Source organism: Ursus maritimus, unplaced genomic scaffold (assembly GCF_017311325.1).
Source record: "Ursus maritimus isolate PB19 unplaced genomic scaffold, ASM1731132v1 scaffold_36, whole genome shotgun sequence".
Taxonomy (NCBI): Eukaryota; Metazoa; Chordata; class Mammalia; order Carnivora; family Ursidae; genus Ursus; species Ursus maritimus.
Window position 1 is genome coordinate 250,829 of NW_024426230.1, and position 22,134 is coordinate 272,962.

At 42.1% G+C, this 22,134-nt stretch overlaps 2 protein-coding genes across 2 annotated transcripts in view; one reads left to right on the forward strand and one right to left on the reverse strand.

The window, feature by feature from the left end:
- Window positions 1–7,136, forward strand: part of SUPT16H (SPT16 homolog, facilitates chromatin remodeling subunit) — a 36,438-nt gene extending 29,302 nt beyond the window's left edge. Inside the window, exons 23-26 of the mRNA XM_008711130.2 lie at window positions 4,054–4,183; window positions 4,821–4,950; window positions 5,081–5,158; window positions 5,820–7,136. Of these exons, the coding sequence (XP_008709352.1) occupies window positions 4,054–4,183; window positions 4,821–4,950; window positions 5,081–5,158; window positions 5,820–5,965 (484 nt within the window). The 3' untranslated portion in view covers window positions 5,966–7,136. The remainder of the gene's footprint in view (window positions 1–4,053; window positions 4,184–4,820; window positions 4,951–5,080; window positions 5,159–5,819) is intronic.
- RPGRIP1 (RPGR interacting protein 1) overlaps window positions 7,129–22,134 on the reverse strand; it is a 65,818-nt gene continuing 50,812 nt past the window's right edge. Inside the window, exons 21-24 of the mRNA XM_008711129.2 lie at window positions 19,245–19,437; window positions 12,534–12,618; window positions 10,456–10,586; window positions 7,129–7,533 (exon numbers count right to left, since the gene is read on the reverse strand). Of these exons, the coding sequence (XP_008709351.2) occupies window positions 7,421–7,533; window positions 10,456–10,586; window positions 12,534–12,618; window positions 19,245–19,437 (522 nt within the window). The 3' untranslated portion in view covers window positions 7,129–7,420. The remainder of the gene's footprint in view (window positions 7,534–10,455; window positions 10,587–12,533; window positions 12,619–19,244; window positions 19,438–22,134) is intronic.

A 22,134-nucleotide genomic window follows, 5' to 3' on the forward strand; every position in this document is an offset into this window, starting at 1 on the left:
CCCTATGCTCCTCCCCCCACTCGTGCTCTCTCTCTCTCTAAAATAAGTAAAGTCTTTTAAAAAAATAAAAATAAATTTAAAAATTCTTTAGACTGGATGTAAATCCTTCATCAGATACAGGTTTTATATATGTTTTCTTTCTTTTTCTTAAAGACTTATTTATTTTAGAGAGACGTGAGTGAGCGAATGTTCGAGCAGACCACCCCCTGAGCGCCGAGCCTGATGTGGGGCTCAGTCCTAGGACCTTGAGATCAGGACTTGAGCTGAAATCAAGAGTCAGCCACTTAACCGACTGAGCCACCCAGGCGCCCCTTTCAGTAGTTTCTATGCCTCTTCATTTTCTCGAGTGTCTTTTAAAGACTAGAAGTGGAAAATTCTCCTGAAATCTGTTAGATCTACTCTTTCTTTTGTAATTTTTGCTTTTTATGCCTTACCTAATAAGGGGACTTGGGGACTAACCCAAAGTCATAAACATTTCCTGTTTTCTCCTAGGATTTTATAGGTGTAGGTCTCATATTTAGGTCTGCGATCCGTTTGGAGCTGATTTCTTACTGTAGCGTAAGGGTCAAGGTTCATACTTCACCTACATACAGCAATTCTAGTACCATTCGTGATGAGATCATCTCCTAGTTACTGAATTATTTTGGCATCTTTGTAAGAAAAAGAAATGAACCATGTAGGAGAGGGTCTATTTTGTACCATTTGTGATGAGATTATCCCCTAGTTACTGAATTATCTTGGCATCTTTGTAAAAAAAAAAAAAAAAGAAATCAACCATGTAGGAGAGGGTCTGTTCTGTTGCATTGGCGTCTGTGTGTCCTTACGCCACTGTCATGATTACAGCTTTATAGTAAGTCTTGAAATCAGGTAGTGTCCGTCTTCCAAACATGTTCCTTTTCAAATTGGCCAATTTAGGGACGCCTGGGGGGCTCTCTTGGTTAAGCGTCTACCTTTGGCTCAGGTCGTGATCCTAGGGTCCTGGGATTGAGCCCCGCATCAGGCTCTCTGCTCAGTGAGGAGCCTGCTTCTCCGTCTGCCTGCTGCTCTCCCCTGCTCATGTTCTCTCTCTCTCTCTCAAATAAATAAAATCCTTAAAAAAACTGGCTATGTTACATTGACTAGTCTATGTAAATTTTAGAATCATCTTCTGTCTTTGAACAACTGGTCTCCCTAATCTACGTGATCAGTTTTCGTATTTGTACGATTATCATGGTGTTTCCTTTCATCCCTAATACGGATCATTTGTTTCCTCTTTTTCTTGGTAAGTCTGCCTAGAGGTTTAATTTTATTTTTTTTCCAGCATGATGAAGTGTCCTTCCTCATTCCTAATAATAGTCCTTGTTTCAGAATCTACTTGGTGTGTCATTATTACGGACTCCTAGCTTTAGTTTGATTACTGTTTGTATACGTGTCTTTTTTGTCCTTTTACTTTTAACTTTAAAGTAGCTCCTTGGAGACAACATATGTTTGGGTCTCACCTGTTTTAATCTACTCTTCTACTTTTAATTGGGTTGGTGAAACAGACCATTTACATTTATTGTTAACTGTCACTGTGGTTGGGTTTAAATCTACCACCTTGCTCTTTGTCTGTCTCCTCTGTTGTTTCTTTTCTCATTTTTATGCCTCCTTTTGGATTAATTTTATGATTGTATATTAAGGTCTTTTTGGGGTTTTGTTTTTGGTTTGGTGTTTTTTTTGGTTGGTTTTGTTTGTGTGTTTGTTTTCATTTTTTTGTAATCGCTACACCTGACATGGCGCTCAGACTCATGACCCCGAGATCAAGAGTTGCATGCTCTTCTGACTGAGCCAGCCGCATGCTCCCAGGCAGTTATCTCTTGATTTATAAAATGGGGGGGGGGGGTCTTGGGTATTTACTAATGTATTTATCATTCCTGGTGCTCTTCACGCCATTGTGTGGTTCCAACCTTCTGTCTGCTTTAATTTTTCTTTGCCTCATAAACCTTCCTTAGCATTTGAGGTGTAGATTTTCTGGTGACAAATTCTCTCAGCTTTTTTCTTGAAAGTCTTTATTTCCTTTTCATTTCAGAAAGATGTTTTTTGCTGGATGTAGAAGTGCAAGTTGATAGTCTTTTTTAATATTTACAAGATGTTGCTCCATTGTCTTCCAACTTCCTGGGTTTCTGCTGAGATGTCTGCTGTCATTCTTTGTACCCTGTACAGATTGACTTTTTTCCCTCAGGATATTTTTCTATTTGTATCATTGGTTTTTAGCAGTTTATTAGGTGCTTTGCTGTGTTTTGTTCATTTTTAATGATTATTCTCCTTAGTGTGCACTGGGCTTCTCAGATCTGTGGGTTGTGTAGTTTTCATCACATCTCGGAATGTTTTGGCCATTATTCAAATTTTTGCTCAGTCGCCCCTCCCTTTGTCTTTCTGAGACTAATTACACATATTTCTTCACTTCTCAACATCTTCGAGTTCCTCTCTTCCCTCTCGAACATATGGAGCATATTTATAATAGCTTTTTTAACATCATTATATCTGATATTTGCATCCACTATCTTTGTATTTTCTGGGTGTGTTTCTGTTGGTTGATTTTTCTTCTGCCTTTTTGCATGTCTGGTAATTTGTGATCAACTGCCAAACAGTGTGACTACACATTTTTATGTGGTACGCTTTTAAAACTTGTCATGGCTTTCATTCTTGGTATAGCTGAGTGACCCGAATACCACTTGATCTTTCAGAACTTGTTCACAAATGCCACTGTTGCTGGTCAGAACAGCTTTCGTCTAGGACTCATGTACCCCATCGCTGAGGCAGTACTCTTTGAGGGCTCTGATTCACTGTGTTCTAAGGTCTTCCCACCGAAGCTGGTGGGAACAGGAACTATCTGCAGCTTAGTGTGAGATCTGGGAATTGTCTGGCCTCTGCTTTCCAGTGCTGTTTTGCCCAGCTCTTCTTAGCTTCCTCTCATGTGTGTGGAGGTACGTTCTCGGCCAAAGATTGGAGGGGATCCCTCTGCACGTTTCCAGAGCTTTTTCTATCACTCTCTCCTCTAGTACTCCCGCCCCACAAATTCTAGCTGTCTCAGCCTCCTGAAATCCCCTCTCTCAAGTTCCGATTGGGTTCCCCTTCCCTGCATGGGGGGGGGAACTGCCTCCAGGCAGAAAACTTGGGCAGTTGTAAAACAGAACCCTGTATGTTTCCTCCTTTAGGGGATTATAGTCTGTGCTGCTTTTTATCCAGTGTTTGAAAGCTGCTTCGTAGCTCATTTGGTTTTCCGGTTGTTCAGAGTGACAAGGTAAATCTAGTCCCGGTTAGCCCCGCGGCTAGCAGCGCAGGTGTGTCTGACACAGTGCCTGTAACGGACTTGCGGCAGTGGTTCGCAGATAGATTTTGTGCCAAAGGTTTCTTGCTGTGATCCTCACTATTGTCATTTCTTTGGTTTCCTTTTGTCTTCCTTCCCGCCCACTTGAATTGATTGAGCTCTCCTCAAGGGAAGCGGGTAAAAGAAAGTCATTTGAACATCTTAATACAGGGTGCTTTCGGTACTAAATAAACAAACAACTTATCCCTACCTTCAAATAGACCTTGCATCAGATAAGCAATACATAAGAAAGCAGTGGAAGATTGGGGAGGGAAAGCCAGGGCTGGTCGCCCTTTCTGAACTGCAGTGGCGTGCATGGTCAGAGCTGAAGAGTAAGAATCCTAGAAATGGTTATAAGTTGAAACTACTTGCAAACAAGAGTGATTTGGAGAGGGGAAAGCATAGGTGAGGAGGACAGAAGGCTAAAGGAGGAACAGGGAGGTTGGTGCTTAAGAAAGAAAATGGAAAACAAAAACACGATAAGCTTTGTTCAAGAGACAAGGCTTGCTTCAGTTGGAATGCTGCTCTGTCACGGGCGCTGGTGTCTGGGAGACCAAATATCAGCCGTTTGGGTCTCTTCTGGTGGCAGAGTGCAAAGAATATCTGCTTTCCTATATTTAGGAAAAGGTTATCTACATTCAGAGATGCTTATGAGCAAGATGACACAGTACGTTCTCAGAAAATACAGAGAATTGATTTTGACTTCGTAATGTCCTGTCTCTCAGTTCCTGTGACCTAAAGTACACAGAAGGAGTGCAGTCCCTCAACTGGACTAAAATCATGAAGACCATTGTCGACGATCCCGAGGGCTTCTTCGAACAAGGTGGCTGGTCTTTCCTAGAGCCTGAGGGTGAGGTGCGTGAGTGTGGGGTTTCTTTTCTGGTACATGGTGGTGCCCATGACCATATGGGCAGCTAGGAAATGCCATGTAAGTAGCACATAAGGGAGCAGACCGAGTGGGAGGTCAGTCTTACTACACTGCTTCCCCAGGTGAGTTTCACAGGTAGATGATAAATTGGGGACTGGTAGCCACTCAGATTTCTTTCTTAGTACTGGGGAAAAAATTCTTCAGGGCATTTTTACTTTTTTTTTAATTGTTATTATTTGAGGTATAATTAACATACAGCATATTATCAGTTTCAGGTGTAACTTTAGGGCATTTTGCAAAAATTGTTTTCTAAGAAGGTTCCTCCACCACTGCATAATACATTATTACCAAGAGTATTTCTGTGGTTACTTTTCCTGGGTAAGGAAGGGTAAAGTGAATCTTTAAGAAATGTGAATTAGATATTTATTTAGTAATTGCACTTTACTAGTATATTTTAAATTAGTCCTTTTATCCCTTGGTCACTCGGGGTTTTGGGGTTTTGTTTTACTTTTTTCATGTAAATAAGAAATATCGCTGGTGTGCTAAGGGGCCTGAATTAATTCATTAATCAAGTGAGTGCCAAAAAGGACCCAGTAAAGAGTATTGTGCTCTCTGACTCACCAGGGGAGTGATGCTGAGGAAGGGGATTCAGAGTCTGAAATTGAAGATGAGACTTTCAATCCTTCAGAGGACGACTATGAAGAGGAGGAGGAGGACAGCGATGAAGACTATTCGTCAGAAGCTGAAGAATCAGGTTCGTCTTTATAGGGAAAATTGTTCATGGCTTTCCAATCTAATGTCATTTCTGGAAACTTACAAAGGAGGGAAGAATTCTGGCATTCAGTTCCTGTCTAAAGAATAATGCTTAATCCGTCGTGTTCTAGACTATTCCAAGGAATCACTGGGCAGTGAAGAAGAGAGTGGAAAGGATTGGGATGAACTGGAGGAGGAAGCCCGAAAAGGTAAACTTTTTGTTGTTTGTTGTTTATTTTTGAGGCACAAATTTCTAGCAGATTTTAGTATTTTGAGATTTTTTTTTTGCCTAATACAAGTAACAAAAGAATACTGTACAACTCCTGCGGAGTTTAGCTACAGCTTCGTCAGAGGAGCAGATAAGCTCTGGAATGCGTCCCACTCTTCCAAGTGGCGTGACTCTGTCGAACTGACGCTTTCTTCATCTGGGCCCATAGCAGGGATAGTCACGTAGTCTTGGAAGGCTCCGGAATTAGGCCCGTTTCCAAATGTAAGGCCTATAATAGTCTGACTTCCTAGGCTTCTTCTGGGTTAGGACTGTTTTTATAATACTAGTTGAATTACTCTGAAACCAAACGCCAGATACAAGTAAAAGGTGAAAGGGAAATATTATCTACTGGACCCCAAGCATTGGGATAGCTACTTTGCATAGATTACCTTATTTAATCGTAAAAAAGTTTTCCATCGTATGAATACATAAACCAAGGCTCAGAAAGGTTAAGTACGTGCCCAAACACACAACCAAGAAGCGACTGAGATGAACAGATTCAAACCTAAGTTTGACGCCAGATTACGCACTCTAGTAGTGCGTACTAGTAGGTGTCAAAGCTAACCTGTCACTAACTAGTAATGCCTCTTTCTCGTGTGTAGCGGACCGTGAAAGTCGTTACGAGGAAGAAGAAGAACAGAGTCGAAGTATGAGCCGGAAGAGGAAGGCATCTGTGCACAGTTCAGGCCGTGGCTCTAACCGTGGTTCCAGACACAGCTCTGCACCCCCCAAGAAAAAGAGGAAGTAACTTCTGAACTTTGGTCCTCCGCTCCATTCTTTATCCAGCCAACCCCTACAAATTTTACATGACATAGAAACTGTATTTTTCCTTGTTTTTCCTTTTGAAGTTTTGCCATTTGTGTTAATGGGTTTAGGGGGCCATTTGTGTGGACCAATCTACTCGGGGAATTCCAGGCCCACCAGGACACGTGCCGGTGGCCCCATCCAGATGGCGAGGGAGGAGGTGTCTTGAAGAAGGGCAGAGGCTTCCGCTGTTAATAAGTACCGTTGCATTCCTCTCTCTTCCTACCACCTTCTGCCAGGACATCGACGGCTTCTGACATCTTATTCTTTGATGTCTCAAAGCTGTATTTCCAAGACATTGGTACGAGGTGACCCCTAACTACCTGTACCATGGTTCTTGACCAACAGGTCCGAGCCTCCATCCTACCCTACTGCCATGACCTTCCTCACACCTCTTTACGTCCCATCTTTGCAGTACTCAAGAAAAGGTTCTTGGAATTTGCTCATAGTTGTGATAAACCATACAAGCCGAGCTAGTGAGGCAGATCGGGCTGGTACCTCCGTCTGAGTTTTCCTGCTTTCTTGCTCACGCAGATAGAGGTATCTGTGCTGCCTTGGACGACCTGAGAAGCAGTGGCACTCCCGGGCTCGGTTTCATCCTCCTCACACATGGTACCGTGGTAGAAGCAGAAGTACCACTGTTTCTTTTCTGATGTATCTGAGGAAGAATGGTTGTGCCTCACGCACTGCTTCTAGTGAAACCTAGAAGGAGGCTCAGAGGAATCAACATTTAGATCTGGAAGGGGCAGGTCATGCCTGGGGCCTAGAATACCCTGATGAGAAAAGAGAAGAGGAAGGGAGGCCACGTCTACAACACAGCCTCTCGTCACTGCTGCTCCTTATTTTTACTTGTCTTGCATTGTCCTGTATTTATCACAGTTTCTGTTGAACAGCTTTTTAAGTATTTGGGGAGTTTATCTCGCCATCCTCCCCCTCCTGGTTCTCTGCACCCACCTGTCCCACTGCAGTTCCTTCTGTGTTCTGTGACTTTATGAGAAGGGGGGGGAGGGGTCTCAGATTTTATTTGTTTGTTTGTTTTTTTTCTCCTTAGCAGTAGGACTTGATATTTTCAATTTTGGAAGAACTAAAAGATAAATAAACTGTGGTTTTTTTTTTGTTGTTGTTGTTGTTGTTTTTGTAAATTTACCTTTTGTGACCGTTCTTTTGCAGTTCCTGATAGCAGGCCTGCTTCTCACTGGGAGAGTGCTGAGACGTTAGAGAACGCCTTTGTCCAGGGAGGATCACAGAGATTCGCTTCCGTCCTTCTAAGCTTTCGTCATTAGATTGAGCGATACCAGACATCACAGTAAACCAAATTCACGGTATAGCAAGTTACTTTATAAGAGACTTTTTACTATGGTTCCCTCAGAGAGTTTAGAATGGAATGGTACTTGCTCCATCACGAAAACACCTCTTCCGTCATCTCCTTGTAAATAGCATGGAGGGCGGCAGCAGCTCCAAGGGACACCTTCAGCCGTCCTATTTTGGTGGCCTGATCTTCAGGGCTGACAACTGTTGGGAGAGGAAAGGTGAACAGGTCAGGCGGCAGCATTATTCAGTCAGAAAACCCTTAAATAACTGCCATGTACCGTGTGAGGGGTGGTGATACTGAAGTCACAGCCTCATTTCGTAGGGGGCGCAGTCTAGCGGAAAGAAGGGGGAGCACAGTCAGTACAGTATGCGAGGGGCTTTGGGAACATGCAAAAGTGGCCCCTCACCCAGGGTGGAGGAGTTGGAAAAGGCCTGCAGGAGACAATCCCTGAGCTAAGGCTTTAAGGTATTCTAAGCACAGGCCAAGACATGAGAACCCGACAAGTTGAGAAAGCTGCAAGGAGTGGCAGAAGTGAAGCCGTGTATGTGGGGCGCCTTGGGTGGCTCAGTCAGTTAATTATCCAAATCTTGATTTTGGCTCAGGATGTGGCCTCAGGGTTGTGAGATCGAGTCCTGTGTCGGGCTCCTTGCTCAACGGCGAACTGGCTTGGGACGTCGTCCCTCTGACTCTCCCCCGACTTACATATGCATGTGCGTGCACGCTCTCTCATAAATAAATCTTAAAAAATAAAAAAAGTGAATCTGTATAGATAAGCAGGGGCCAGATCATAAAGGGACTTGATTGTCTTCTAAGGGATCTGGTTTTAGCTGAAGTGTAGAAGTGGTGATTTTTATTGGGTTCTAGAAAAATGGCCCATTATTTAGAGAATATAATTGGGGGCACGAGTAGATCCGGGAGGGTAGTTATGAGGCGGTTGCAGTAATTCAGGAGAGTTGAAGGCGTCTGAAGTATAATGGGATGGAGAGGTAAGGACAGATTCAGAACATTCGAGAGCTAAAAATAATGTGATTAAGTGTTGGGAGTGAGGAGTAGGCTAGAATCAAGGATGACCATTCTAATTTAGATACCTGGATGGTGGGTAAGAGGGAACACAAGGTACAAAGTTATAGTCACGTTTTAGGTACTAAGGGAACATAGAAGTAGTGAATGTTGGTCTACTGTAAGTCTAGATTTTATTAAAAATCCGGACTGGAAACCTAGATTTGTGATCATTTTTAGATTAGAATTAAAATCCTGGGAGCGAATGCAAACACCCAGGAAGAGGGTATATGGAGAGAGAAAAAGGCCAAGAAGTGAACCAGGAGAACCCCAACGTTCAAACCCGGGAAGAAGACCCTGTAAAGAAACAGGAGGATCCCCCACAGAGCGATATGGAAAGTCAGATGGTATCAAAAAGGGAGAATGGCATTTAAAAACAAGAATGAGCAATAATATTAGAGATTTTAAAAGGTCAAGTAGGATGAATAAAACCAATTGGATTGGACAATTAGGAAAATTGGTAAGAACGGAGTCAAAAAGCATTTGGATGAAAACTTGATCTTAACAGTGTAGGAGGTGCCAGAATAGCACCGCACTGACTGACCGTTCAGCAAATATTTCAAGGAGCGGAGTTTGAAAGTGCTCAGAGAGAAGGTAGCTGAAGGGCTAGAAAGCAGTGTTTTGTTTTTCAAATCAGACCAACATGATTAAAGCCTGAGCGGAAGGAAGGGCAGCCATAATAAATTACTATAAATTTTTCTTTTGATGTTTAAAAAAATCAAAATAATTGAGACATTATTCATAGGCTTTAGTAATGTTAAGGTAGTGACTAGAAAAGGCTTCAGGGGATGTTCCTTCTGTACCAAGTGCCCAGAAGCCAGGAAGGGCGCAGCATGTCAGGAATGGGTTCAGGAATCGAATTGGGGAGTGTGAGCTGGAAAACAGGTGACAGACCCCCCCCCCACCCCCGGCCATGTGCCAGCGAGCCAGCGCCCTCCTAAACACTCCTCTCCCGCAAGCCTTCCCTTCAGCATTCCCTCAATCCTCGGGACGTGCCTGTGAGGGAGCAACTGCTATTCTCATCTTGCAGTTGAGACGGACACAGGTTACACAACTTGCCCAGCACCTCACTTGGAGAGTCACTGGAGGAATAAAATGAAGAATCTTGTCTACCAGCTAGTTGGAACTCTGAGGCCCTGGTCTGAAGAGCATTCCTCAAATCTTACTATAATTTTATATCGTGACTCAATACCCATGTACCTCAGATACTCTGATACTTTCTACAGCCCCCCTCCCCCCGTTCTGGTCATGACTTACTAATTTTATTTCACCACCCATTGGTTGGTTAGGACCGGCAGTTTGAAAACCACTGGTCTAGTGAGTACTCTTCGGGACCTTACAGCCTCCCAGACAAGGTAAACGTGAAATCCCAGGCACGCAGGGTAAGAGCAGTGGGGGCTGGCAGAACAGACCCACCTAAAGGCATTCAAAGGCAGATATTTTTAAAGCCTGCCAGTCTTGCAGCAAACACTGTTAGAACTGGATTTAAAAAGAATGTGATGATCAGACTTTGTAGAGAAACACTAGCAGATGGAAATGGGGTGGAGGTGAGGATGCGGTCAAGATGCTTCTGAAGCAGGATGGTTAAGATTTGGTAACCAGAGAAACAACAGCCTCCAAACAACTCTGAGAAATACCGCGGGGTGTGAGGGGGCAGGAGAGTGGGTGTCTGTAGAAGAGACTGGGTGAAGGGTCACACGTTAAAAGAGGATGTTCGCTGACTTTACAAACCTTATATGCTTAAGAGAAATCAGGAATTCTGATCTTTAAATATGACTGAAATTAAAAGAATTGGTCTTTTCAAAATCCCCCTATTTCAAACACTGGAGATTCATAAAAGATTGTATTCTAGTTGTCATGAGGTACGTGGGCTAAAATACACCACTGACCACTCTCATGCTCGATCCAGAAGTAAATACAGCTGTAAGGATGTGGATCCGGTTCGTATCATCAACTTCATAGTGGTAATTACATACTGAAGGTAAAACAGGGAAAGTATTCGTGCTTAGGCTGACTTCCTTAGAAATAAGTGAAACTGAGAAGCAGAAAAATGTATTACTCACTGTCTAGCTCTTGCTCTACGCCGTCTTTTCCTGATTCCATGTTCTGCCACAGTTCCAGAAACGCGTATCCTACTTCTTGACATTCTTTCTTTTCCTCGTCCATAGGATCACTTACCACTGTAAACTTTAAACTGAAGGGGGGAAATTCCATTTAACTCAGTACTGTTGATACTCTAAGGCTTAAATACACATGTAAAGAGAAAAGTAATACACTACTCAGTGTTTTCCCTGAATCACTTCCCTTGCCTCCATTGTACACGACTATAATGGCGACAGAGTAAGGACTTGGTGCATTTAAAGGATGAAGCTAAAAAGAAATTTTCGGGGCGCCTGGGTGGCACAGCGGTTAAGCGTCTGCCTTCGGCTCAGGGCGTGATCCCGGCGTTATGGGATCGAGCCCCACATCAGGCTCCTCCGCTATGAGCCTGCTTCTTCCTCTCCCACTCCCCCTGCTTGTGTTCCCTCTCTCGCTGGCTGTCTCTATCTCTGTCAAATAAATAAATAAAATCTTTAAAAAAATAAAATAAAAAGAAATTCTTCTGAGATACATTCTTAGCTCATAAAGCAATATTCATTTGTGACGATTCTTCTGTATCCTTACTGAGAACTTCAGCAATCCAAAGGGATAATGCTGACTCCCTGACCCCAATTTTCCCTTTTCCAGGTACAGGGCACAATTCCAAATACCTACATGCATGCATGCATTCATTCTTCATTAATTACTCATTCCCTCACGACCCTGAGGTCAAGACCCAAGCTGAGGTCAAGTGTCAGACGTCTGACTGAGCCACCCAGGCGCCCCCATATGCTTTAGATAAACTACATTATTTCAGTTGTATCCTCACAGAAGCCTTCAAGTAAAGTAATATTCAGAGATCGCAGAGCTAGTAAGTGGAAGAGTCAGGATTCCAAACCAGGTCTCTGATTACAAAGCCAATGTTCTGTGTACTGTATGACGCCGGCAAAAAGAAAGTTAAGATCAATCGAAATCTAAAATCGAATAGAAGGTACAAAAAGAAAAAAAAGCTACCACTGTAGGGGAATAAAGGAAGAGAGTATTCTAGGAATGCTGAGAGAAAAAAAAGATAACTAAATTTAACATTGATGCAGAAGGGAAACGACCAAAACGCTTTCCATTCCCAAAAAGTACCAGTAAGCTGCTATCTGCTTAAGTACACGGTGACACTGGAGTCAGTCACTGTTTATTTCCGTGGCTCCTTTCTCAGTCCTCTCTATGACTAACTGGAGACAAAGTAAATGCAAATTAAATTTATTGGGCTAAAACACCAGCCCTGTATTACTTCTCACCCACACACTTGAAAAGGAGGCAACATTGCTAGATCTTGCCAAAACCAAAAAACCCCAAACAGATGCCCACTTCAATGTGAATTTCAAATTTCAGCTAAACAGCAAATAATTTTCTCAGTTTAACTATGTCCTGTGCGTTTCATCGGGAACTTCTAAGCGGAGGCCTCCTCAGGAATAACAAGGACGCTTTCCTAAAATTGATAGTACGCCTCGAATTTACTTCAGTTACATCAAAGTCAAAGTACTCCTGTAGAGAAATAATTTTAAAAATCTAAATATGGGGGTGCCTGGGTAGCTTGGTCGATGAAGCGTCCAACACTTAATCTCCGCCCTGGTCTTGACCTGTGGGTCGTGAGTGTAAGCCCCACGTTGGGCTCCATGCTGGGCATGGAGACTACTTAGAAACTAAATAGGAAATTAATATTATAAAGAAGTAATATTTGGTAAGCTAACAACGGTGTTTGTGAGAAATGATCTGAGAATGTCAAAGGGTTTTGTCCATTCCTCACAGAGCACTGTTGGTATTCAAGTACTTGCCACAAAAACAGTGCTTCTCGGGCTGGCGTGGGTGAGAGAGGAACTACACTGATGAGTTTGTCAGGTAGTTGCAAACATGAATTAGACTCATGGAGACGAGAAATCCCTTCAGTAAATCACTATGAGAGAAGTATCAGGATATTCAATATCAGCACAAAACCAAACTTAAACTCCGAATGAATTCCTGTGTGGATAGTATCTCCCTCCTTCCCAAGCGGAAAGCAGGTGCTTACCGTCCCTGCTCAGGATCTTGTCTGTGCAGCATGGCGAACAGAAACTGCCTTCGGCCTTTTTGTTCCAGTGGGTCCAGGTCTATCACTGTATGAAGGATGAGAGAGGAGGAAAGCAAAGAATCATACGCTGTTGCTCTTTGGGCACGAAGACTTTCGTAAGTGATATATGTAAAACCGGGACAGAAAAGAGGCTGGCAAGCTAGGGCTCATGGCTGGGCCACCTGTTTTGGTAAATAAAGTTCTTACTGAATACAGCCAACGCCTATGTGTTTACCTATTAGCCGTGGTTGCTTTCCAACTACAGTGACGGAGCTGAACAGCTGTGACAGACACCATTTGGTCCACAAAGCCTAAAATATTTGCTATCTGGCCCTTTAAGAAAAACTTTGTTGACCCTGATAAAAAGGAAGCTTTCCAATCTGCATTGAAAGCTGTTCTGTCATTGTCCCAAGAAAAACNCCCCCCCCCCCCCCACAGCTGGAAGAATCCCGGGAGACAGATATCTTAGGGCCACCTACAGGTTTGAGTTCTACACGGCAGGTTCAACTCAGGGTGCCTGTCTCCACACCCACCCACCCCTTCCTCCTCGTTTTTATACGGGAATGCTGCAGCCCCCAACACACTAGCTTGTGTTCCAGCCTCTATGTCAGCTAGCTCTGGCTACACGACTGAGCTCTGGCTAGTGTGTTCCGTGAAACACGATTAACAGGCCCAACCAGGAGGCATCCTCCCCTTCCCCGGCAGCCCTTAAGGGTGACAGGGTCACCAAAAGGATGGAAGACAGGCACCAGGTTGATCAGAAGGCAGGACAGGAGTTGGGACCCTGCCAGGATCGCGTATCCTCAGCCCTGGACTGCCCCCCTCAGAATTTATTCTATACGAGAAATAAACTTCTACCTCATATAAGGACAGGATATAATTAAGGGGAGGGGAAGAAAGAATAGACAACAACAAACAGCTCTTAGAAATTTAAGATAAATTTTAAATGACTGGAAGATAAAATTAAGGAAAATTGAGGGGGCCCCTGGCTGGGTCAGTTGGCAGAGACTCTTGATCAAGGCTTGTGAGTTTGAGCCCAGGTTGGGGGTAGAGTTTACTTAAAAGAGAAAAAGACTACACCTATTTAAGGGGCAACTGGCTGGCTCAGTTGGTAGAGCGTGCAACTCTTGATCTTGGGGTTGTAAGTTTGAGCCTCACATTGGATGTACAGATTACTTGGGATTACTTAAAAATAAAATCTTTTTTTTTTTTTTAAGATTTTATTTATTGGGAAGGGGCGGGGGGGGGAGGGGAGAGAGAGAGAGAGAATCCACACTGGGCATGGAGCCTGATGCGGAGTTCAGTCTCACAACCCTGAGGATGTCCCTCAGCCAAAATCAAGAGTCAGTTGCTTAACCTACTGAGCCATACTTAAAAATAAAATCTTAAATTAAGGAAATTTCCCCAAAATAGAAAGAAAAAGTAGAGGTAGGATCATAGGAAGAAAATGAGAAAATTAGACGATGAATTTGGAAGATCAAGAACTCTGAGAAAATCCTGGGGACAAAATTATCAAAGAAATGCAATAAAATTTCCCAGAACTAAAAGCCATGAGCTTCCAGATTGGATTGAAAGAGTCCCCTGAATAGCTAGAACAATTACAGGAAAAATGTACACATTATTCTAAAATTGAAGAACACTACAGACAAAGCTAAATAAATGTTCAAGTCTTCTGGACAGGCAGAGGTAGTTTCCATACAAAGGTTAGACTCCTGGCAAAAACCATGGACCAACTCCTTTGCAATTCTGAATAAAAATGTTTTCCAAATAGATTTCTATACTTGGTCTAATTATCAATTAAATATGTGAGTAGAATAAAGAGATTTCATACATGATGGTCTCAAAATGTTTCCTTCCAATGTACTCTTTCTTTAAAAGCTACTGGAAAATATGACCCATTAAAATATAAAAGTGAATCAGAGGATGACAGAGGACCCAGGAGACAAGAAATCCAGTACAGGAGAGAAATAAATCAAATTCTCCAAATGGCAGCAGTAAGATACTAGCTGAGCGGTGGGCTGAAGAGAGGTCTTCAAGGAAAACAACTGGTACATTTGACAGGTTTGATTACTTGAAAACTTGGGAAGGCTGTTGGAGGGTATGAGAAGAATTACCATGGGCATTATGAAGACAGAGCAAATGAAAAATTGAGACAAAATAATAAAAAAAGTATTACAAACATGGCATACTACTTGGTTCTGTAAGAATTAATATTTAATATCCATAATGAAACAAGATTGGATTAAATAAAAGTTATGATCCAACTATATGGGAGGAAGGGAACATGGGTATAGTGTAAGACATAAATTTGATGTGTCATGATAGGAAGCAGCAGATAATAGCTAAACTTGGTGAGTCAGGAAATTGCAACAGAAATATTACTCAGAAACATGAAGTTAAATAACAAGAAATAGCAGGAAAAAGTGAAAAGAGGTGTAGTGGACTGAGGAGGACAGGGCGGACAATAGGGAGTCATTTGTGGAGAAGGGATGGAAAAAGGGACTGTTTAATTTTAATTAAAAATCTTTCTAGGCCTATTTGATATTTTAAAACCATATGCATAACCCCACTTACATCAGTGGACAGATTATCCAAACAGAAAAATCAACAAGGAAACAGTGGCTTTGAATGACACATTGGACCAGATGGATTTAACAGATATGTTCAGAACATTCCATCCCAACACAGCAGAATACACATTCTTTTCAAGTGTACATGGAACAGTCTCCAGAATAGATCACATATTAGGCCACAAAATAAGTCTTAACAAATTCAAAAAGATCAGTCATACCATGTAACTTTTCTTCCTTTTTTTAAGATGTATTTATTTGAGAGAGAGAGAGATTGAGTGCACAAGTGGGAGGGGCAGAGGGAGAGGAAGAGAGAAACCCAAGCAGACTCCATGCTGAGTGCAGAGCCCAACTCAGGGCTCGATCCCACAACCCCAAGATCATGACCTAAGCTGAATCAAGAGTTGGATGCCCAACCAATTGTGCCACCCAGGCACCCCACCATGTATCTTTTCTGACAATGCTATGAAACTAGAAATCAACCACAAGAAAAAATCTGGAAAGAGCACAAATACATGGAGGTTAAATAACATGCTAGTAAATGATGAATGGGTCAACTCAGAAATCTAAGAGGAATTTAAAAAATACATGGGGACGAATGAAAACAAAATGGTTCAAAAACTTTGGGATGCAGCAAAAGCTGTTCTAAGAGGGAAGTTTATAAGAATACAGACCTAACTCAAGAAGCAAGAAAAATTTCAAAAAAACAACCTAACATTATACCTAAAGCAACTAAAAAAAGAATAAACAAAATCCAAAAACAGTAGAAGGAAGGAAATAATAAAGATCAGAGAAGAAATTAAAGAAATAGAAACTTTAAAAACCAATAGAACAGATCAATGAAACCAGGAACTGGTTCTTTGAAAAGATGAACAAAATTGATAAGCCTTTAGCTAGACTAATCAAAAAGCAGGGGGACTCAAATAAACAAAATCAGAAATGAAAGAGGAGAAAAAACAACTGACACCACAGAAATACGAAGGATTGTAGAGACTATTAGGGAAAATTATACACCAACAAATTGGACAACCTAGAAGAAACAAATTCCTGGAAACATATAACCTCCCAAAACTGATTCAGGAAGAAACAGAAAATTCGAACAGACCAATTACCAGCAATGAAATTGAATCAGTTAAAAAAAAAAAAAAAAAAAACCAAGTCCAGGACCAGATGGCTTCACAGGTGGATTATATCAAACATTTAAAGAAGCATTAATTCCTATTCTTCTCAAACTATTCCAAAAAATAGAAGAGGTAGGAAAACTTAAAAATTCATTCTATGAGGCCAGCATTATCCTGATTTCAAAACCAGATAAAGACACTACAAAGAAAGAGAACTACAGGCCAATGTCTCTAATGAACATAGATGCAAAAATCCTCAACAAAATATTAGCAAACCAAATCCAACAATCCATTAACAAAATCATTCACCGTGACCAAGTGGGATTTATTTCCAGGATACAAGGGTGTTTCAATATTTGTAAATCGATCAATGTGATATATCACATCAATAAAAGATCATTTCAATAAATGGAGAAAAAGCATTTGACAAAGTACAATATCTATTCATAAAACTCCTCAACAAAGTAGGTTTAAGGGGAACATTCCTCAACATAATAAAGGCCATATATGAAAAACCCACAGCTAACATCATACCCAATGGTGAAAAACTAAGAGCTTTGCCCCTAAGACCAGGAATAAGACAAAGATGTCCACTCTCACCACTTTTATTCAACACAGTACTGGAAGTCCTAGCCACAGCAATCAGATAGGAAAAAGGAATAAAAATCATCCAAATTGGTAAGGAAGAAGTAAAACTTTCACTATTTGTAGACGGCATGATACTATATATAGAAAACCCTAAATACGCCACCAAAAAACTATTAGAACTGATAAATGGATTTAGTAAGGTCACAGGATACAAAATCAATATACAGAAATCTGTTGCATTTCTTTACTGTTATTATTATTACTATTATTATTATTATTTAAGTAGGCTCAATACTGGGCTTGAACTCACAACGCTGAGATTAAGACCTGAGCTGAGATTAAGAGTCAGACACTTGACTGACTGAGTGACCCAGGCACATCTCGTTGCATTTCTATACACTAATAATGAAGCAACAGAAAAAGAAATTAAGAAAGCAATCCCATTTACAATTGCACCAAAAACAATAAAATACCTAGGAATCAACTTAACCAAGGAGGTGAAAACCTGTATTCTGAAAATATAAAACAATGATGAAAGAAATTGAAGATGAAAGAAATTGAAGATGACAGAAACACATGGAAAGATATTCTATGTTCATTCATTGGAAGAACAAATATTGTTAAAATGTCTATGCTAACCAAAGCAATCTACAGATTTAATGTAATCCTTACCAAAATACCAACAGCATTCTTCACAGAATTAGAACAAATATTCCTGAAATTTGTATGGAACCACAAAAGACCCCAAATAGGCAAAATGATCTTGAAAAAGAATAACAAAGCTGGAGGTATCACAATCTCCCAGATTTCAAGCTATACTACAAAGCTGTAGTAATCCAAACAGTACGGGACTGGCACAAAAACAGACACATAGATCGATGGAACAGAATAGAAAGCTCAGAAAAAAAACCCATGATTATATGGCTGATTAATTTTTGACAAAGGAAGCAAAAATATGCAACAAGAAAAAGACAGTCTCATCAACAAATGGTGCTGGGAAAACAGGACAGCTACATGCAAAAGAGTGAATCTGGACCACTTTCTTACATCATACACAAAAACAAACTCAAAATAGATTAAGGACTTCAATGTGAGACCTGAAACTATAAAAATCCTAGAAGAGAGCACAGGCAGTAATTTCTCAGATATCAGCCGTAGCAACTTCTTTCTAGATATGTCTCCTATGTTTTGAACCATTGTATTTTCATTTGTCCCCAAGTATTTTTTTTATTTCCTCTTTGATTTCTGGGTTGACCCATTCATCATTTAGTAACATGTTATTTAACCTCCATGTATTTGTGCTCTAAGTTTTTTACTTATGGTTGATTTCTAGTTTCATAGCATTGTGATGAGAAGAGATACATGGTGGGGTGCCTGGGTGGCACAATTGGTTGGGCATCCAACTCTTGATTCAGTTTAGGTCATGATCTTGGGGTTGTGGGATCGAGCCCTGAGTCGGGCTCGGCACTCAGCATGGAATCTGCTTGGGTTTCTCTCTTCCTCTCCCTCTGCCCCTCCACTTGAAATAAAAGCAAAAATAAATTATTGGAACTACATCAAAATAAAAAGCTTCTGCACAGTGAAGGAAATAATCAACAAAACTAAAAGGCAACCTATTGAATGGAAGATGATATTTGCAAATGACATACCCGGTACAGGGTTTGTATCCAAAATACATAAAGAACTGAACAACTCAACACTCAAAAAAGAAATAATCTAATTAAAAAATGGGGCAGAAGACATGAACATTCTCCAGAGTAGACATACAGATGGCCAACAGATGCATGAAAAAGATGTTCAAAATCACTCATTACCAGGGAAATGCAAATCAAAACCACAGTGAGATATCACCTCACACCTGTCAGAATGGCTAAACTCAAAAACAAGAAACATTAAGTGTTGGCGAGGATGTGGAGAAAAAGAAACCCTCTTGCCCTGTTGGTAGGAATGCAAACTGGTGCAGCCCCTGTGGATGGATCTAGAGAGTGTAAGACTAAGCGAAATAAGTCAGTCAGAAAAAGACAAATACCATATGATTTCACTTATGTGCGGAATTTAAGAAGCAAAACAAACGAACAAAGGAAAAAAAAGAGACAAATCAAGAAATCAGACTCTTAGGTATGGAGAACAGAGGGTTACTGGAGGGGAGGTGGGTGGGGGGCGGGGGAAATAGGCGTTGGGGATTTAAGGAGCACGGCATAATGCATACAATTGCTGAAGCACCATGTCGTACCTAAAACTAATGTAACACTGTATGTTAACTACCCTGGAATGAACATCAAAAACAATTAAAAATAATAAAAAACAAAAAACAAGTAAAACCATATGCATATATCACTTTGATCAATAAAACGGTTGCCTCCACCCCACTGGAAGCGCAAGGGTCGCCTCACCTTTGCTGAAGTGGAAGTGGATCTCTTCCCCCGCCTGGGGCTTCCTCAGGGACACCGGGGTCTCCGTCTCCGACAAGGGTAGATCGAAGAACTTGTACTCTACGTACACCTGCTTTACGCTCTCGTCACACATCACTTCGGCCTCTGGGTAGAAGGCCAGGGAGACGATTTCAATGCACATCTTGTCCGCACCCTGACAAGGAAAACACTTATTTGTCTCCTGCAGGTTAGCGACGCTGCAAGTATTTCGACCCCATCCAGTGAACACATTACTCCCTCAGCAATCGCAGCCATAGTCCATCTAGCATATCCTTTTTTATTTTTAATTCGGCGGGCAGCAAAGTTTATCGAGCGATAGCACAGAGCTCCCGAAGAGGGAGGGGACCCTAGAGGGTTGCCCCCCTCTCGCATATCCTTAAGAATCAGTGTGCAGGCAAAGCCGCCACCCAGAGCTTCCGGCGCCCACTAAGTGCCCGCCACAGAGCAGGCCGCCGACCGGCCCGGCCCTCACGGCAACACCAGTCCTCCCAGCCCCACTTCAGAGTTGCTGCCACAGCCTCCGTCCTCTCTTTGCACTGTCCCTGTGTCCATTTTTGCGTCAGGGACACCAGGGGGATGGCCAACATCTCTCTAGTTTCAAGACAGAAGCTAAGGGCAACGTGAAGTCCTCCCCTTCCACGGTGTGGCCGCAAGTGCTGTCATGACACTAGTAGGGAGTCCATCTGGGATGGCCCCAACCAGCCGCAGTTCTCCCTTGTCACGTGGGGTACTCTCCTGTCCCCTAGGTTGCCAGGCCGACGCCCTCACTTCTCCAAAGATCTACCCCCCACCCCCATCTTTGCTTCTCTTAGGAAGCAGGCGGAGTTCCTGGGCCTCCTCCTAGGAACCCCAGAAGGCAGGAATCTTCAACAAATCTACATCGGAACAACCTGGGTGACCCTTGAAAATAAAGCTACTTGGTGTTGCCCTCTCAACAGCGCTCGCACAACCCTCCTACAGTCCCCATCATGAAAACTATTGTGTTTTCCAAAATGTGGGTTTTGACACTTACGGGTCAGCTAGGTGGGTTTCACTAGCACTTTTTTTAAATGAACAGAATAAGGCTAGGACAGAATGGGATGGAATAGAACAGAAAATATGAGAGTTCAGGGCAAATGGTAAAAGTAAGCCCTGTTTCTTAAAGCTTTTTTTAATATATGACGGTACTGGGCACAAGGTAGAAATATATTTCTTACAGTGACTGTCATTAAAAAAGTGTAAAGCCACTCTTAAATCATGCTGCCTAGGGAGGCTGCTGACAATCTAACTTTTATTTTTTAAGTTTTAAAAAGAGTTTATTTGGGGTGCCTGGGTGGCATAGCGGTTGAGCGTCTGCCTTCGGCTCAGGGCGTGATCCCGGCATTCTGGGATCGAGCCCCACATCAGGCTCCTCTGCTATGAGCCTGCTTCTTCCTCTCCCACTCCCCCTGCTTGTGTTCCCTCTCTCGCTGGCTGTCTCTATCTCTGTCAAATAAATAAGTAAAATCTTAAAAAAAAAAAAAGAGTGTATTTATTTGAGATAGAGAGCATGAGTGCACAAGCAGGGGGCAAGAGGGGGAGGGGCAGGGGCAGAGGGAGAAGCAGGGAGCCCAGTGCGGAGCTCAATCCCAGGACCCTGGGACCATGACCTGAGCCGGAAGCAGACGCTTAACCGACTGAGCCACCCAGGGGTCCCTCTGCTTAACTCTTTAACATTTATGTATAATACATGCACAGTAAAATACAAAACCTAATGTGCAGTTTTGACAAATATATACAAGTGTGTAATCAACTCCCTATTCAAGATACAGAACCATCACCCTAGAAAGTTCTCTAATGCCACTGTTGCAATTTTTTTTCATTTTTAAAAAGATTTTATTTATTTATGTATTTTAGAGAGAGAACGTGTGAGTGGGGGTCAGAGCGGAGGGAGAGAGAGAATCTCAGGCAGACAGACTCTGCGCTGAGTACAGAGCCCGATGCGGGCTCAATCTCACAACCTCGAGAAAATAACCTGAGCCAAAACCAAGATGGCTGACCAACTGAGCTACTCAGACGCCCCTGTTGCAATTATTTTTAAGCTGAGAACCCTATGCCCTATAGTTTCAATAAAAATGAAGCAGAACTTCTCAAAGGTGTGTCTGAAATATAGGTGTTTCGCAAATGAGTGGTTCTGTGATCAAATACATTTTGGAGGCGCTGCCTGGGTGGCTCAGTCACCAGTGGCTGACTCTTGGTTTTGGCTCACGTCACGATATTAGGGTCACAGGATCGAGCCCTGCATCAGGCTCCCTGCTTAGCGGGGACTGAGTGTGCTTGAGATTCTCTCCCTCTCCCTTTGCCCCTCCTCCCGCTCACTCTTTCTCTCGAAAATAAATCAGTAAATCTTTTTAAAAAAACATATTTTGGAAAATCAAGATTAACAAAGTCATCAGCTTTCTCTAACTTGACTTATGGGCTTTAACATGCTAATATGCCTCAGGACACTTCTAGAGGATGGTACAAAGGTAGTTTTTTCCAAACATATTTGACTATACAACCACTTCTGTTTTTTCCTGGACACGGTTGGAATTAATTTTCCAAAGAACACACTTTAGGAAACACTGAGGTCTGGAAGAAAGAGAAAAGTGTTCACAGCTATAAAAGTACCTGAACGATCTCCAGCAACATCTTACAAAAAAAAAAGAGGAAAGAAGAGCCTCCAATGCTTAATGAGGATGGACATTTTTTCCCCCATAGTTAAAAATGAACCACCACCAGACCAGTGAGCTTCAAACTGTAAAACTCAGCCTATGCGTATTTATATGTGTGTATAAAAAGAATTCACTGAAATAAAAGTCTCCTTAAACAATCTTAATAGGTGTGATGCAAA